At 42.8% G+C, this 17,345-nt stretch overlaps 1 protein-coding gene across 3 annotated transcripts in view; it reads right to left on the bottom strand.

Moving 5' to 3' along the window:
• The window catches only part of UCK2 (uridine-cytidine kinase 2), a 123,689-nt gene that overhangs the window by 94,179 nt on the left and 12,165 nt on the right, over positions 1 to 17,345 (bottom strand). For all 3 annotated transcript variants that reach the window (XM_030206529.1, XM_030206530.1, XM_030206531.1), the window contains exon 2: positions 4,688 to 4,847. In XM_030206529.1, the coding sequence (XP_030062389.1) occupies positions 4,688 to 4,847 (160 nt within the window). The remainder of the gene's footprint in view (positions 1 to 4,687; positions 4,848 to 17,345) is intronic.

Genomic DNA, 17,345 nt, shown 5'->3' with positions numbered 1-17,345 from the left:
AACCATGTCAAAAGCTTTGCTGAAATCTAAGTAGATTATGTCTATAGCACATCCATGATTCAATTCTCTGGTCACCCAGTCAAAGAATTCAATGGATTCGTTTGGCACGATTACCTTTGGTAAAACCTTGTTGTCTCAGATCTTGCAACTTACTGGCTACCCGGAAATTCACTATCCTTTCCTTCAGCACTGCTTCCATTTTTTTCCCAGTAACTGAAGTGAGGCTTACCGGCCTGTAGTTTCCAGCTTCTTCCCTAACCACTTTTGTGAAGAGGGACCACATCCGCCATTCTCCAATCCCATGGAACCTCTCCCATCTCCAAGGATTTATTAAACAAATCTTTAAGAAGACCTGCCAGAACCTCTCTTGAGCTCCCTCAATATCCTGGGGTGGATCCCGTCTGGTCCCATGGCTTTGTCCACCTTTAGGTTTTCAAGTTGTTTATACACACTCTTCTGTGAAAAGTGCTATATCCACTCCATTCTCATATGTACTTTTGCCAGTCAATCGCGGTCCTTCTCCAGGATTTTGTTCAGTGAAAACAGAACAAAAATCTATTTAGCAAATTTGCTTTTACTTCATCATTATCTACATAGCGGTTTGCAGCATCTTTCAGTCTCACAATTCCCTTTTTAGTCTTCCTCCTTTCACTAATATACCTGAAGAAATTTTTGTCACCCCTCTTTACATTTCTAGCCATTTGTTCTTCCGCTTGTGCTTTCGCCAGATGTCTCTCTCTTGGCTTCTTTCAGTTTCATCCGGTATTCCTCTCCGTGTTCCTCTTCTTGAGTTTTTCTGTTATTTCAGGAACGCCAACTCTTTAGCCTTTATTTTCTCAGCCACTTGCTTGGAGAACCATATCGGTTTCCTTTTTCTCTTGCTTTTATTTACTCTCCGTACATAAAGGTTTATGGCCATATTTATATAGCTTCTTTCAGCCTGGACCACTGTCCTTCCACTTCTCATTCGTCCTCCCAGACCATCAGCTCCTTCCTCAGGTATTCCCCCGTTTTACTAAAGTCAGCATGCTTGAAATCCAGGACTTTGGTTTGATATGACAGCTGAAGTGGAGGGTGGCCATTCAAAACTCACTTGGACATTTGACACACTATCCCCATTTGTGAGCACCAGATCCAGCGTCGCTCCCACCCTCGTGGGTTCTGTCACCATTTGTCTGAGCAGAGCACTTTGAAAAGCATTTACGATCTCTCTACTTCTTTCCGATTCTGCAGATGGAACCTTCCAATCTACATCCGGCAGATTGAAATCTCCCAGCAACAGCACCTCTTTCTTCTTTCCTAACTTTTGAATATCTGCGATCAGACCTTTATCTAGTTCCTCCAATTGTGTCGGAGGTCTGTAGACAACACCCACATGGACAGAGGTTTCATAATCTCTTTTTAAGGTGATCCATATCGCTTCTTCCTTTCCCCAGGTCCCTGTCATTTCAGTTGCCTCGATGTCATTTCTCACATACAGAGCTACTCCTCCATCTTTATGACCATCTCTATCCTTCCTAAATAAATTATAGCCTGGTATGTTTGCATCCCATTCATGGGAACCATTGAGCCATGTCTCTGTGATTGCAACAACGTCTAAGTCTGCCTCCAACATCAGGGCTTGAAGGTCATGAACTTATTGCTTAGACTGTGAGCATTTGTGGTCATCGCTTTCCATCTACATTTCAGTGGAATTTTTATCTTCTGTTTAGTTTCTTGTTTAGTCTCACTTCCTGCTGTGTTGGTAAGAAGTGATTTGCTAAGATTGTTGTTTTCATTGCTTTCCTTTCTACTGACGCATCTTGTCTTTAGCTTTAGCAGGGGGTGACCATTTGATGTGAACTGCCTTCATATGCCACCCCGCCTTCTAATTTAAATGCCTAGAAATATATTGTCTGAATTTCTCCTCAATGATTTTTTTTCCTGCCACAGTGAAATGCAGCCCATCGTTACACTATAGTCTTTTGTTTTTCCATGTATTGCCCCATCCTCCTATGTACCTAAATCCTTCCTGGTGACACCAGGCTTTGAGCCAGCTATTGAAATTCTCAGTACTTTGCTATCTTTTCTCTCCCTCCCAAAGGTAGGTAGTACTTCAGACAAAGCCATTGTTTGTATCAAAGGTTTTAACCCCTCTCCCAGCTCCTGAAAAGCTCTCTGAATGGCAAGTGGGGTATTACTGGACAAGTCATTTGTCCCCAGGTGGAGAACAACATCAGTGTTTGTCTCCTTAGTTTCTTTTCTGATTATAGAGACTATTTGCTTGGTACTCCTGGTAGCCGAAGAGCCTGGAAGGCATTTCACTTTGCATGGCCCCTTGAACTGTGTTTCAAAGTTAATGCCTCTGATAATGGAATCTCCTAGTAGCAACAGTTTCCTGGTATGAATTTCAACATTAGTGATTTTTTTTTTTGGGGGGGGGGGGGTGTCTTTTCTCTTTGGGTACCCTCATATCTTTTTGTTCCACCTTCATTGCTTTTTCTTCCGCCTCAGTTTTATTTTCAGGATCATCAAAGTGCTGTTAATGGAGCAAAATAATTTTGTAGGGGCAACACTTGTGAGGGCGGATGCTTCTGTGTCATACAACGAAGTCTGCCTGAGCCTACCGTGAACCATTGATTCTTAGGTGGTTTTATCTTTTGAGGCAGTGGTGAGAAGTTGGTATGATTCTGCGCAGTCCTAGAAGCTACTTTAAGTGCATCCAATTCCTGCTTTACTTTACTGAGCTCCTGTTTTAAACTAGCAAGCTGAAGACTGATACGACAAGCCTTAAGTCTCCAGATGACTGGCCTTGAAACTAAAGCACCACAATTCTTACAGAGAATAAAAGTCATGCTGATTGGTTGAAATGGTTATGAACAGGTGTACTATGATGGTGTTAACAGTCTGCAAAATTGCCTGTGTGTGACTGAGTAAAGTTAATGAGTTTTGGCTTGTCTATATATGACTGGAAAACCCTGGGGTGCGGGGAGGGTGGGTGGGACTAAGTCCCAGTGAATCAGCCAAGAGTTGTATATTAAAAAAAAAAAAAAAAAAAAAAAAAAAAAGTTCTCTAGGTATGAGGAGAAATGACAGTCTGATCAAAGAATTTTCAGTTGATTTAACTTTCAAATTCCACTAGAATATAACTTTCCTTTAGTAAATAAATTTTAATATTCCCAATAATTATAGCAGTTTCATCAATGTAAAATGCAAATTTATAACCACAATACAGATTCACAAAGTTAGAATGCTACAGGACCAGAAGCAGTTAGAAAAGCCTATCCACTATCAGAGATAGGCAGGAAAGGAAAGAGGGCATTATTTTTTCGTTGTTGTTGTTTTTGTCTTTTTGGGAGGGGAGGGCAGGGTTAGAAGACAGAGAAGTGCACCACAATAGATTCACAGGACAAATTAAGCAATAAGCATTAAATTAAAGAGTATGTAGCTAAACCTATAGCCAAAAGTTGAGAAGTTAGAATAAAATAATCAGAATCACTTAGCAGTATTTTGGTTCAGGTCCAGCACATTGAGAGAACATTAAGACACAGGACCACATGTCAAATTCCAAATAGGTTCATTCTTGCATTAGCCATGCATTAGCAACCATTGCATTGACAAAAACATTTTTTTTTTTTTTTTGCATTCCAAGCTAAGTTTTTCCAGCAAATTAAGGGGGCAACAACGGCATCAGACCCAGCAAACATCTGTCACTCATTTTGAAGAAGACACATTCCTCATAGATCATCCATTCATCAATGAAGTTCGGTGTTTATAAATGGTACATTGATGACATCATAAGGAAAGGATCTATTCCACGTCTTGAAGACTTTTTTTTAAACCTAGTTCAACTCTAAAAACCATCATTTGAGATCTCAGATGCAATACAATCATGACTATTTCTTTTTTTTGGATATTCTAATTCACAAAACTCCATATTCATGCTATATATAAGAAATAGACGGATAAAAATACATCTCCATTTTGAAAGCTTTCATCAGTGAGAACTGAAACAGCTACCTTATTCACAATCCTAGATTTAAGATGTTTGCTGCTTGCACTTTGAAGTCACCAAGGTCTGCACACAAACGTGCAGATTTCTCAATAGAGGATACCCTGAGAGATCAATTAGAGAAGGATATCACAGAGCTCTCACAACAGAACGTGAATCTTTACTCGATAGTGAGAGCACCACCAGCTCTAGTGTGCACACAAATTTTCTCATCTCTCTCACCATGTCAAAAAGATTATTAAAAAGTTCTGGCCTATTCTCAAAAGTCATTTATGCAAACTCGCAATAAGAAGCTTCAAGAGATTTTGGTACCATCTACTTTGCCAGATTATCATATCAACTTCTATCTGCATGATGGGACATACCGTGTGGACTCTGTTCAGTTTGCAGACATTTGATGCAGATCACAGATTTTACAGATCCACAGACTGGGAGGAAGTTTAGTTTAAAACATCAGATTGGTCAGCTTTTCTATATGTTCTTAGTTAGCAGTATTGCATTCAATGACATTCCATGACACACTATAAACCTTTATTTTAATTATCAGTTATTATTTTTAAAAAATTAAGATTTGACACTGGTTCAATAATGGCCTAGAAGGAATACTAGATACTACTAGAACACTTCCTGTTACTGAGTGGCTCATGCCTCCCCCCCCCCCCCGACATACACACACACCCGGTACACACTACTCACCAGGGTGATCAAAGTTGAACTGTCCCTTTAGTGCCTTGGCTTTCTGGTCAGCCGTTAGGACCCGGTAGAAGCTGTCCTGGCTCAACATCACTACCTTCTTCTGGCAATGATCCACCTCATTCTGACCCAACAGTTGCACAATTTTTGAGCAGACAGAAGACTGGATTGCAGAAAATGAAAGAATAACAAAAGGAGACATGTTAACCAGTACCTTGTGCCAAGTCATTTACCATGTTCAAATGGTTCTAGCACTGAATTGCATGCCAAATTTCTAAACAAAACAGATCATGGAATCTCTCCCCCTCTGTGTATGCATGCATCTATCTTGTGCATATATATCTGTTTTGGTGGGTGGAGGGGTGCACATTATCAAAGCTTACCTGTTAGTACAGTTGTCCTCGACTCAGTCTTTGAGGCACACCCAGCCAGTTGGGTTTTCAGGATACCCACCATCTCATGTTTGATTGATCTGCATGCATCAGAGACAATGGATGCAACTCTCTCATGCCTATTCATTGTGGACATCCTGAAAACCCAACTAGCATCAAGGACTGGGCTGAGAACCAAATGTGCTACTGCATGTGTGTGCATGTCTATCTGTATTGGTTCTGTGTGTCGGAGTGAGAGAGGAGATGAGAAGGGAGGGCCATTCTCCATTAAATTAAAATGATCGGCATTTGTACACTGCAGCTGTTCGAACAGTTTCTCCCACAGAAACGTATTAGGGTATTTGGGGAGGGGAAGGACATTCATTTCTCTTCTTCCCTCCTCACCAAGACACAAAACCCTTCAATCCAACAAAAGCATATCCTCCCTTCCTTGACTAGAGCAACATTCCAGTTTTCTACCCTCAATGCCTTCCCACTTGCTGCATCCTACCCTACTTACTAACTCCCTTGGCATTAATAGACATACGCAGTGCCCATACACAAAACACATATGAGACTGTGCCTGCTTGACAGAACTTACAATCTATTAAAGACAAACAAGAAATTAAGGGAATGATTAAAACATAGAATCTGGAAAAACAATTATGAATGGCCTGAAGTAACAAAGGAGTTGGGAAAACAGTTTAGAAAGAGCCCTGGCCAAGATGGACTGACAAATTTTCAGCTGAAACAGTTCACATCCTTTCAAACAAGAACCAGCAAATGCAAGAATCAATTGTTGGTCAACAAATGATCATGGGTTGATCAGCTGAGAGCAGTCATACTCCTCCAGAGCTCCTACGAGGAGTATTTTGCTAATAAAAGTTATCCAGGGGATACAAAAGCTTCCATTATCAGTGAGACTTATGATACAGATGAAGCAGGAAACTCAGATCCACAAGGTCGATGCAATCTCTGCCTAAAATCGAACAAGATCACCCAGCAACAGACTATAGCAGAATGCAAGCCCATAATGGCGATGCAGCAAAGTACGCACGGGTCCAAACTCACCACCAAGACCTAGCCCATTAGACCGAATCACTGGCAAAACAACCCAATATTCCAGGGAGTCCAATCAGTTGACACAGAAATGATTTCATTTACAATAAGAGGCGAATGCAACTATTCATGATACTCTAACACACATTCAGGCAGACCTGGGTGGGTTTTTCACCAAATTAAGGGACATGGCAGAGCATGTGAAACAATCGAAGCAAAGAATTTCCAGATTTGACAAGACTCAGTTACTAGGCTTGCTTATACAAAAACAAATAAAATTGATGATCTTGAGAACAGATCAAGACTGTGTAATAAGGATTCTGGGAATTCCAGAGGGGCTGGAATGCAATAATGCAGTTGCATTTGTGTAACTTTATGTATAATCATTTTTATTGACAACATGTACTGTAGTTCACATCACAAACATCAGTTAACATATTTCAACATATAACAGTCATGCTGCTTTCCCATTATCTGAACCAACTGTAAAGCCCCAAACCTAAACAGATAACTCCCCCCTCCCCTCAACCCTCCCCCCCCCTTTGTGAGTCAGTCAAATATTCAGAATATAACTTCTCGCACGGGATGGCATGGTCAGCCATAAAGGTTCCCATAATTTCCGGAACACCTCTCCTTCCACACTGTCCAGTGTACGCACCCTGCATCTGTCAAGCTTCATTTGTTGAATCATCAGAGAGCGCCAAAGTGATACTGGTGGTCTCAAATCTGACCGCCAGGTTTTCAGAATTGTCAAGATTCCAAACAACATCGTCCACTTTACATATCCCTTAAACCCAGGTGGCGGTCTCTCTGTAAACTTGTAACTGTAAAATAGAATCATAGGGTCACATACTAAAGAGCACCCCCACTGTGAGTGCAGAGTGTGGAGGATATCCCCCCAGAATTGCTGTACTAGAGGACAAAGCCAGAACATGTGACCCAATGAGGCTGACCCACCCCCACATCTGCTACAAGTCCCATCACAAACTTCCGTTATACGAGCTACTCTCTTTGGTGCTAAATATGTCCTCAATAGGAATCTATATAATTTTTCACACTGTGGTACTGATAGGTGTTGTAGGTGAATTTCCCTAATAAAGCTCTTACAATTCTCCAGAGTCAACGTACACCCTAGGTCCTTTGACCAGCTTGCTGCCAGCCGTGTATAATCTATTTCTTGGGTAGAGTCCTTTAACTGCTGCAGATGAAACCGCAAAGGGACAGACTCCTGTGCCCCAAGCGAATAATTTTCTGTAAGGACATCCACCACGTCCTCTGTGAGGTCAGACCATGTGAGAGAGGCCACATAGTGTTTTAGTTGTATATATGCAAAGTAGTGTGTGCCCAATATGCCAAACTCCTCCCTGAGATCAGTCAATGTTTTAAGTTGCCCTTCTTCATTAATTACCTGGGACAAATAAACCACCCCTCTACTCCTCCATCTACCAAAAACACTAGCGCCCAACCCTGGGGGAAACTCTGGATTGTTACATATGGAAAGCAGCGGAGTGACTCTAGCGTTAAAATTGTGCCATCTACACATCCACCTCCAAGTTGCTCTAAGAGAGTGCAATAGGGGATGACGATGGTATGCTGAGGGCGGTAATCGGGTACCCATGTGAAGGAGGTAACTAAAATGTGTCCCAGGGAAAATTGTCGTCTCAGCCACTGTATTGGAAAACTCCATCGTTCCCCGAAACCAATCATTAACATGCCTCATGGCACATGCGATCGAAAGGTACCTTAAACTCAAAAGCCCCATCCCGCCCTGTTCCTTAGGGGTACAAATTACTGATAGGGGCAATCTAGGACGTTTCCCCCGCCAGAGAAATCTCTGCAACATCCCATTTAATATCCTTTCTTCTTTCCCCTTTAAGAACAGCGAAAGCTGCTGGAAAAGGTACAACCACCTCGGGGCCATGAGCATGTTAAAGAGTGCAATCCTCCCCCACAGAGAGAGCGGGAGAGCCTGCCACAATGTCAATTTTAATTTCATCTTTTCCATCATTGGGCCCATATTAAGTTTGTAAAGAGTCGACAGATCTCGCGGAATTATTATCCCCAAGTACTTTAGTTTTGTGTCTGCCCATCGTAATGGGAAGCTCCCCCGCCACGTGTGTTGTAGCCCTTCATCTAAAGCAAGTGCGCATGACTTCTGAAGGTTCAACGAAAACCCCGAAAGGGCCCCATATCTCCTCACCACTTCCAAGGCACTCTGCAAAGATGCCTGTGGCTCCCTTAAGACCAGCAAAATGTCGTCCGCATAAGCTAGCGTTTTCACTTCCTCGCCAGCAATGTCCACCCCCCTAATGTCATCAGTGCCATTCAGTGTCCGTATCAAAGCTTCCAAGGACAGGTCAAACAGAAAGGGTGACAAGGGGCACCCCTGCCTTGTTCCCCTACATACCGGAAACCACTCAGATCTCTCTCCATTTGCTATCACCTGTGCCCCTAGTCCTTCATATAGGGTTCTTGTAGGACGAACGAATCCCTCTGGGAACCCCATCCACTCCAGCACCCTGAACAGAAAACTCCAGTCCACGTGGTCAAAGGCCTTCGCTGCATCTAAGCTCACTAGCATACCAGAATCCCCCTGACTGTTGCAAAGGGCCATAGCCAAGAAGACTCTCCTTACGTGTCGGACCGAGTGGCGCTTAGGGATGAACCCCACCCTGCGCTGGGCTTATTATTTGTGTAACTTTAAAGACTTGTTTCCATCTCCAGCCCTGCCAGACACAATAGTGGTGGAAAGGGCCCAAAGTTCCAAGTCAACAACGACCACTGGGAGCCAAGCCAAGGCCAGTTGTCAAATGGCTAAATTTCAGGCATAAAGAGCTTATCCTTCAGATGGAAAGAAAGAAAGGAACACTGAAGTACAAGGATAACATATGGTTCTTTCAGGATTACAGTGCAGAACTGGACAAAAAAAACATGCCATAATCGGGAAAAAAAAGGCATCCATAACTGGGAAAGCATCAACTTCATTCTTATAATATTCAAATTGCCATGATATATCCGGCCAAGCTCAAAACCTGGAAGGGTGAGCAGATTGGTTTCTCAGAGGAACGTGAAGTAAAAAAAAAAAAAAAAAGTTCTTAAATTGTACTTCCCAGAGGTAAGAGTTCTTGGCACACACCAGTGTTATCAAGCAGAAAAAGGGGGTGTGCTAGATGGCCCCCATAAGGATGCTGATGAGCAGCTGGCAGGAGAATTTTCTTGGAACTCACCATGATCTCCATGGGAGACAGAGATATCAGCCATGTGACAATCTAAATACTTTTCCCAGGATACCATCACTGGGACTTGGACTCCTGCATAGTGAAAGGCCAGACAGAGGATTGCTAGTGCAACCTGAGTGATCAGAAGTACTATTACAAATTAGTGGCACTTCCTCCAGGGTTCAAATTTGCTGGCACTGAGGATGCAGACTAAGTTGTGAGTGTTCAGTTGCTGTGTTAACAAGTTTATACAGTTCAAGTGTGCTTATTCAGTGGTGTGGCTGGATGCAGTGGGGCAGACAAATGACGGGTGATATCTGCTTAAACTGGTAATGATGAATATGAGGGGGCTGTTTTTTGTGCATACAGTGTGACATCAAGATGGTGTCTATGAACCTGCAATTAGTGTCTTAGAATGTGCAGGGAATACAAACCCCTTCAAAAAGGGAAGAAAATGCTGCTAGAGCTAGATAAAATGAGGGCAGATACCTTGCTCATTCAGGTGACTCATCTGGTAGAGGGGAACTCAAGAAGATGTATGCTAGTTGAGTGGGAGACTCTTCCAACAATGCAGGGGTGGCCATATTGTTTAGGAAGGACAAGGTGGGGAAAGTTCAAAGAGTGTGGAGGGATCAGGTGGGATGGGCTCTAGAGGTAAAATTGGAAGGGAAGAATGTCTGCCTGGTGAATTACATACTCCTAACAAAACGACAATTGCCCTTGCTTCAGGGAATACTTACAAGATTAAGGGGGTATTTGTTACATTTGTATCCCACATTTTCCCACCTATTTGTAGGCTCAATGTGGCTTACATAGTACCGAAGAGGCGTTTGCATGCTCCGGTGAGAATACAATGTGATGTTGTGGTTAAATAAAGTTCATGTGGCACAGCACATTAGGGAATCGTACAACGGAAGAGTTGAGTTATGTCCATTACGTACTTTAGCTTTGTTGTGTTGCAGGGATTAGGCATTTAAGTTGGATTGGAGGGGTATGCCTTTTTGAACAGGTTAGTTTATAGTGATTTCCGGAAGTTTAGGTGGTCGTACATCATTTTCAAGGCTTTTGGTAATGTGTTCCACAGTTGTGTGCTTATGTAGGAAAAGCTGGATGCATAAGCTGATTTGTATTTAAGTCCTTTGCAGCTTGGGTAGTGCAGATTTAGATATATTCGTGTTGATTCTGATGTGTTTCTAGTTGGTAAGTTGATCAAGTCTGTATCCCGGGGCTTCACCATAGATAATTTTGTGAACCAGGGTACAAATTTTGAAGGCAATGAGTTCTTTGATTGACAAGGTTACCTATTCTTTTGGGAGGTGACCTAAACTGGGTAACGAACGAGCAGACAGGTCAGTAGTTTTGGAACCCCTCACTACAGGTCATCTGCAAGAATTTTGTTTAATAAATGTATGGCGAAAACTATATCCCCAGAGACACCACACATGCTGTTCAGCCAGTCATAATGCCTCCTCTAGGAGAGATTTGTTACTAGTGGATCATGGCCTCGTCACACACATCCACTCCTCTACAATCAACACGATAAGCTCAGATCATGCTCCACTGCACCTATGAAGTTCTGGGGGGGGGGGGGGGGGGGGTAAGAGTAGGAGGAAAACCAGTATGGAGAATGAATGGGCAGCACAGATTACATTAAGGAAATGCAAAACTGCCTGGTTGAATATTTTGAAAAGAATGATTGAGGACATAAAACCAGGAACACTATAGGATGCAATGAAGGTAGTAGTTAGGAAGAAATGCATAGAACTGGGGGAAGATCTAAAATGGTAAAGCTAAATAAGTATGAACAATTGCAAGCAAGCATTAAGGGATGTGGAACAAACGAGACCCATTAGAACATCTGACGTCAAAAGGTCACTGCATTGATGCAGGAGCTCAACCAGTTAGCTATGGAAATAGAGATCTACAAAAGAAAAATGGGACATACAATCGGTGGGGGGGGGGGGGGGGGGGGGGGAGAATGGGAAGGCTTCCCAGCTGAAAAAAAAAAAACTGCAAAATACTATACAGGAAATCAAAATTAAAGAGGGAATACTGAAAACAGATAGAGCTCAGGGCTTCACAGCCTATTATTCCAAACTATACTCATTGGAGTTATCAGGATCGGAGGTCCAAATTAATGTCTTTGTTGCCACCTTAGAGCCTAAAAAACTATCAGAGGAAACTAAATCAAAACTAGACACCCCAATCCAGGATAAAGAACTGTGAGAGGCTATTTGTAGCTCCCCTCCTGGGAAGGCAGCAGGCCCAGATGGACTACCTACAGACTTTTATAAGACATTTTGGCACATTAGTGGGGGCCCTCTCTTAAAAGTACTCAACCAGGCCTTAGACCAGTGATGGGCAACCTTTTGAGCTTGGTGTGTCAAAATTCGCCAAAAAACCGAGCATAACTCGGGTGGTGTGTCACTTCGAGAAAAAAAACCATAATTTCGCGATATTTATAGTTTAAATAACAAAAATGTATAATTGTAATATATAACTGTATTTAATAAACCAAAACCTATTTATTTAACTTACCTGCTTAGTGACTTCTTTGTTCATCTGTCAGTCGGTTTCTTTTGTTGGTCTTGATATTATTTAACTTGTGTGGGGTGCCATGAACTAAGATAAGTGAGGGGGAGGGGGAATTCTTTAACTAATCTGCCTATTAGTGACTTTTTTGTTGCTGAATTTCATTGGCTAAATCTTCAATTGAAGGTTGGTATTTTGTACACTTCAAGCCCAAGCAAGCACTACTAACTTCATCTTTCAATCTGTTTCTTTTGTTGGTTTTGATATTATTTAACGCTGAGAATAAGGTTTCACAAAACTACGTAGAGGGAAAAATTGTGAGTAAAGCCATTGCTATATTTTTCAGGGTGCTAAAAGTGTCTGGTAATCGGATCCAGGCACTCCAAATTTCCTGGTAACTCAGATATTCTCTTAATAATTGCATCTTTATTCTGCATATCGTGAAATAGAACTGGTGCACATCTTAGGAGAGTTTCTTTAATAAATTCTCCCTCACTGAGTGCTTTTCCATGCTGAGCTATGGAGTGAGCAATGCTCAAACTTGCAGATGTTAAATTTGTAGAACCTTTTACAAATTTAAGGATGGACTTAGATTGGCTCTTATAAAAGTGTAGCTGCCTGGAAATGTATTCCTTCCTTTCATCCTCACTTTTTTTCAAGAGCTGGGAATGATTAGTTTCAAAATGTCTATTTATATTCCACGTTCTGCTTACTACCGTTTCAGTACATAGAACGCAAAATGATCTGCCATTTTTTTCTATAATGCCATACATCTCGGTCCATGTCTCTTGAAAGGGTCGGCTACTGCTACTACCACTTCCTTTACTTAACCTTGGTTTTTTATTTTTTGGGTTCTCCATCAGGGGGGCAGTGACAGAAGATAGAATTATAGATAGCCTGTTAGCCCTGCAAGCAATTAGGGGTTAACTAGCCTAACTGACCACCTTATGTAAATTAAGATGGCTGCTGCTATTTCTAATGGCGGGAAATGGCACCCATAGCACATGCCCTCGCCTCTCCCAGCCTCCCCCTCACCTATCTCAGCAATGATGGTCAATTAGAAATCCACGACACCCCAGAACAGTAGATTGGATGATGGTTGCTGTGGTTATGTGGTAATGGCGATCACAGGGCCCCCAGAGATGCGTCCCCCACGGCATTCCGCTGCTCTCTGCTCCGCCGGCCGGAAGTGAGGTCAAAGATCCCCTAACGGCCGTGCAGGAGCCGGGGCAGAGGGAGCAGCAGGGAGGGAACAAGCGGAGGACTCGGAGGGAGCCAATAGGAGCGCACACGGCACCCCCCCAGCGGGTAAACATGCTCGGGGGGGGGGGGGGGAGGTCGCGCTGCACCTGGGGGGGGACGCATGGCTAAGCGTGTCAGTACTGACACGAGTGTCATAGGTTCGCCATCATGGCCTTAGACAATGACATGATCCCTGACTCATTTTTGTATACCAATATTACATCCTATATAATAAAACACACCTCCAACATTCTGAAGATGACTGCATGGCTGAGGCATTCCTGCTCTCTGTATCCATCTCCTCAATTGACATCACGTACATCTGGGTTCGTCACAAACAGAAGTGACCAATCACACGAGGTTTCTCAGCTTCAGAATGTTGGAGATGCATTCTATTAAATAGGATTGGCCCGTTCCTTGAAGCACAGCCAGAGCTCAGCGTCCTGCACAGTAACGCTCAGACACCAGAGAGAGGGGGGGCGGAGGTATCTCTGTCAGGCACTCTCTCTCTCTCACAATGTCTTTCTCTCTCTCACACACTATCACATTCACTCTCTATGTGTCACACAGTCACTCACACACTCTTAATCTCATACACTCAGTCTCTCTCTTGCACACACTGTGTGAAACACACTCTCTCACATACGCACTTGCACACACTCTCTCTCACAGACACACTCGCACATTCACTCTCTCTCACACACAGTCACTCTCGCAAACTCTCTCAAACAAACACACTCCAAGGAAAACCTTGCTAGTGGCCGTTTCATTTGTGTCAGAAACAGGCCTTTTTTTACTAGTTATTACATAAGGCTGGGAAAGATCCCAGCTCATATAGCTCCTGTCAGCTGTGCAAGACCCTGACAGCTAGCCAAACAGAGAATTCAGGGCTTACTCTGTATCAGCCTAAGACGTCTAGAGGAGAAGCTCTAAGATTCCCTACTCCCCTCATAATCTGATCCTGTGGGAATGTCAGTGAAAGACAGGATGTCTCCAAACACCTGTGCTTCCTAGCAATAAAACAGACCAGAATCTGCACAGGAAATCCAATAGAAATATACCACTGTGCAAGTTCACAGGAATTCGCACTTCCTTAGTGAATTAGGAATCATAGGATCAAATCAAACCAAATTACATCAGAGCCCGGTGTATAGTACATAAGTAATGCCATACTGGGAAAAGACCAAAGGTCTATCGAGCCCAGCATCCTGTCCCCGAAGCGGCCAATCCAGGTCAAGGGCACCTGGCAAGCTACCCAAACGCAAACATTTTATACAAGTTATTCCCGAAATTGTAGATTTTTCCCAAGTTCATTTAGTAGCAGTCTATGGACTTGTCCTTTAGGAAACCGTCCAACCACTTTTTAAACTCTGCCAAGCTAACCACCTTCACTATGTTCTCCAACAACGAATTCCAGAGTTTAATTACGCGTTGGGTGAAGAAAATTTTTCTCCTATTTTAAATTTAGTACACTGTAGTTTCATTGCATGCCCCCTAGTCCTAGTATTTTTGGAAAGCATGAACAGACGCTTCACATCCACCTGTTCCACTCCACTCATTATTTTATATACCTCTATCATGTCTCCCCTCAGCCGTCTCTTCTCCAAGCTGAAAAGCCCTAGCCTCCTTAGTCTTTCTTCATAGGGAAGTCGTCCCATCCCCGCTATCATTTTAGTCGCCCTTCGCTGCACCTTTTCCAGTTCCTAGTGGTTAGTGCAGCGGACTTTGATTCTGGGGAACTGGGTTCGATTTCCACTGCAGCTCCTTGTGACTGTGGGCAAGTCACTTAACACTCCATTGCCCCAGGTACAAAATAAGTACCTGTATATATGTAAACCACTTTGAATGTAGTTGCCAAATACCACAGAAAGGCGGTATATCAAGTCCCATTTCCCTTCCCTTCTACTATGTCTTTCTTCAGATGCGGCAACCAGAATTGAACACAATACTCAAGGTGCAGTCGCACCACGGAGCGATACAACAGCCTCACACCTGTTTTCCATACCTTTCCTAATAATACCCAACATATCCTAGCCGCAGCAACACACTGAGCAGAAGGTTTCAGTGTATTAGACGATGACACCCAGATCCCTTTCGTGGTCTGTAACTCCTAATGTGGAACCCTGCATGACGTAGCTATAATTCGGGTTCTTTTCCCCCCACATGCATCACCTTGCACTTGCTCACATTAAACGTCATCTGCCATTTAGCTGCCCAGTCTCGTAAGGTCATTCTGCAATTTTTCACAATCCTCTCGCGAGTTAACGACTTTGAATAACTTTGTGTCATCAGCAAATTTAATTACCTCGCTAGTTACTCCCATCTCTAAATCATTTCTAAATATATTAAAAAGCAGTGATCCTAGCACTGACCCCTGAGGAACCCCACTAACTACCCTTCTCCATTGTAAATACTGCCCATTTAACCCCACTCTCTGTTTCCTATCCTTCAACCAGTTTTTAATCCACAATAGGACATTTCCTCCTATCCCATGACCCTCCAATTTCCTCTGTAGCCTTTCATGAGGTACCTTATCAAACGCCTTTTGAAAATCCAGATACACAATATCAACCGGCTGTCCACACGTTTGTTTACTCCTTCAAAGAATTGAAGTAAATTGGTCAGGCAAGATTTCCCCACACTAAAGCCGTGCTGACTTGGTCTCAGTAATTCATGTCCTTGGATGTGCTCTGTAATTTTGTTTTTAATAATAGCCTCTACCATTTTCCCCTGCACCGACGTCAGACTCACCGGTCTATAATTTCCCAGATCTCCCCGGAACCTTTTTTAAAAAATTGGCGTTATATTGGCCACCCTCCAATCTTCCGGTACCACGCCCGATTTTAAGGATAAATTGCATATCACTAACAGAAGCTCCGCAAGCTCATTTTTCAGTTCTATCAGTACTCTAGGATGAATACCATCCGGTCCAGATTTGCTACTATTCAGTTTGCTGAACTGCCCCATTACGTCCTCCAGGTTTACTGTGCATTCAGTACGTTTCTCTGACTCGTCCACTTAAAATACCATTTCAAACACCGGTATCCCACCCAAATCTTCCTCGGTGAAGACCGAAGCAAAGAATTCAATCTCTCTGCTACGTCTTTGTCATCCTTGATCGCCCCTTTTACCCCTCGGTCGTCCAGCGGCCCAACCAATTCTCTTGCGGGCTTCCTGCTTTTAATATACCAAAAAAAAAAAAATTTACTATGTTTTTTTGCCTCTAATGCTATATCTTTTTTTCGTAATCTCTCTTGGCTTTATCTGCGCCTTGCATTTGCCTTGACACTCCTTATGTTGCTTCTTATTATTTTCAGACGGTTCCTTCTTCCATTTTCTGAAGGCATTTCTTTTAGCCCTAATAGCTTCCTTCACCTCACTTTTCAACCACGCCGGCTGTCTTTTGGACTTCCATCTTCCTTTTGTAATTCGCGGAATATGTTTGGCCTGGGCATCTAGGATGGTACTTTTGAACAGCATCCACACCTGTTGTACAGTTTTTACCCTCTCAGCTGCCCCTCTAAGTTTTTTTTTTTATCGTTCTTCTCATTCTATCATAGTCTCCTTTTTAAAAGTTAAACGGTAACGTATTTGACTTCCTATGTATAGTCACTTCAAGGTTGATATCAAAACTGATCATATTATGATCACTGTTATCAAGCGGCCCCAGTACCATAACGTCCACTAAGGACCAAGTCTAGAATTTTTCCTTCTCGCGTCGGCTCCTGCACTAGCTGCTCCATAAAGCTGTCCTTGATTTCATCAAGGAATTGTACCTCTCTAGCATGTCCCGATCTTACATTTACCCAGTCTTTATTTGGAAAATTGAAGTCACCATTATCACATTGCCCATTTTGTTTGCGTCTCTGATTTCTTTTATCATTTCTGCGTCTACCTGCTCATCCTGGTGAGGCGGACGGTAGTACACTATCACCGTCCTTTTCCCTTTTATACATGGAATTTCAACCCACAATGATTCAAAGGTGTGATTTGTGTCCTGCTGAATTTGTAATCTGAGTCAAGGCTCTCGTTAACATACAATGCTACCCCTCCACCAGTCCGGTCCACCCTATCACTACGATATACTTTCTACGCCGGTATGAGTGTCCCACTGGTTATCCTCCTTCCACCAGGTCTCAGTAATGCCTATTATGTCCAATTTTTCATTTAGTGCAATATATTCCAACTCTCCCCTTATTTCTTAGACTTCTAGCATTTGCATATAGACATTTCAGAGTA

The sequence above is a fragment of the Microcaecilia unicolor genome, chromosome 6 (genome assembly GCF_901765095.1).
Source record: "Microcaecilia unicolor chromosome 6, aMicUni1.1, whole genome shotgun sequence".
NCBI classification, from domain to species: Eukaryota; Metazoa; Chordata; class Amphibia; order Gymnophiona; family Siphonopidae; genus Microcaecilia; species Microcaecilia unicolor.
The sequence above is the reverse complement of the archived record's forward strand: the minus strand, read 5'-3'. Positions and strand labels throughout refer to the sequence as shown.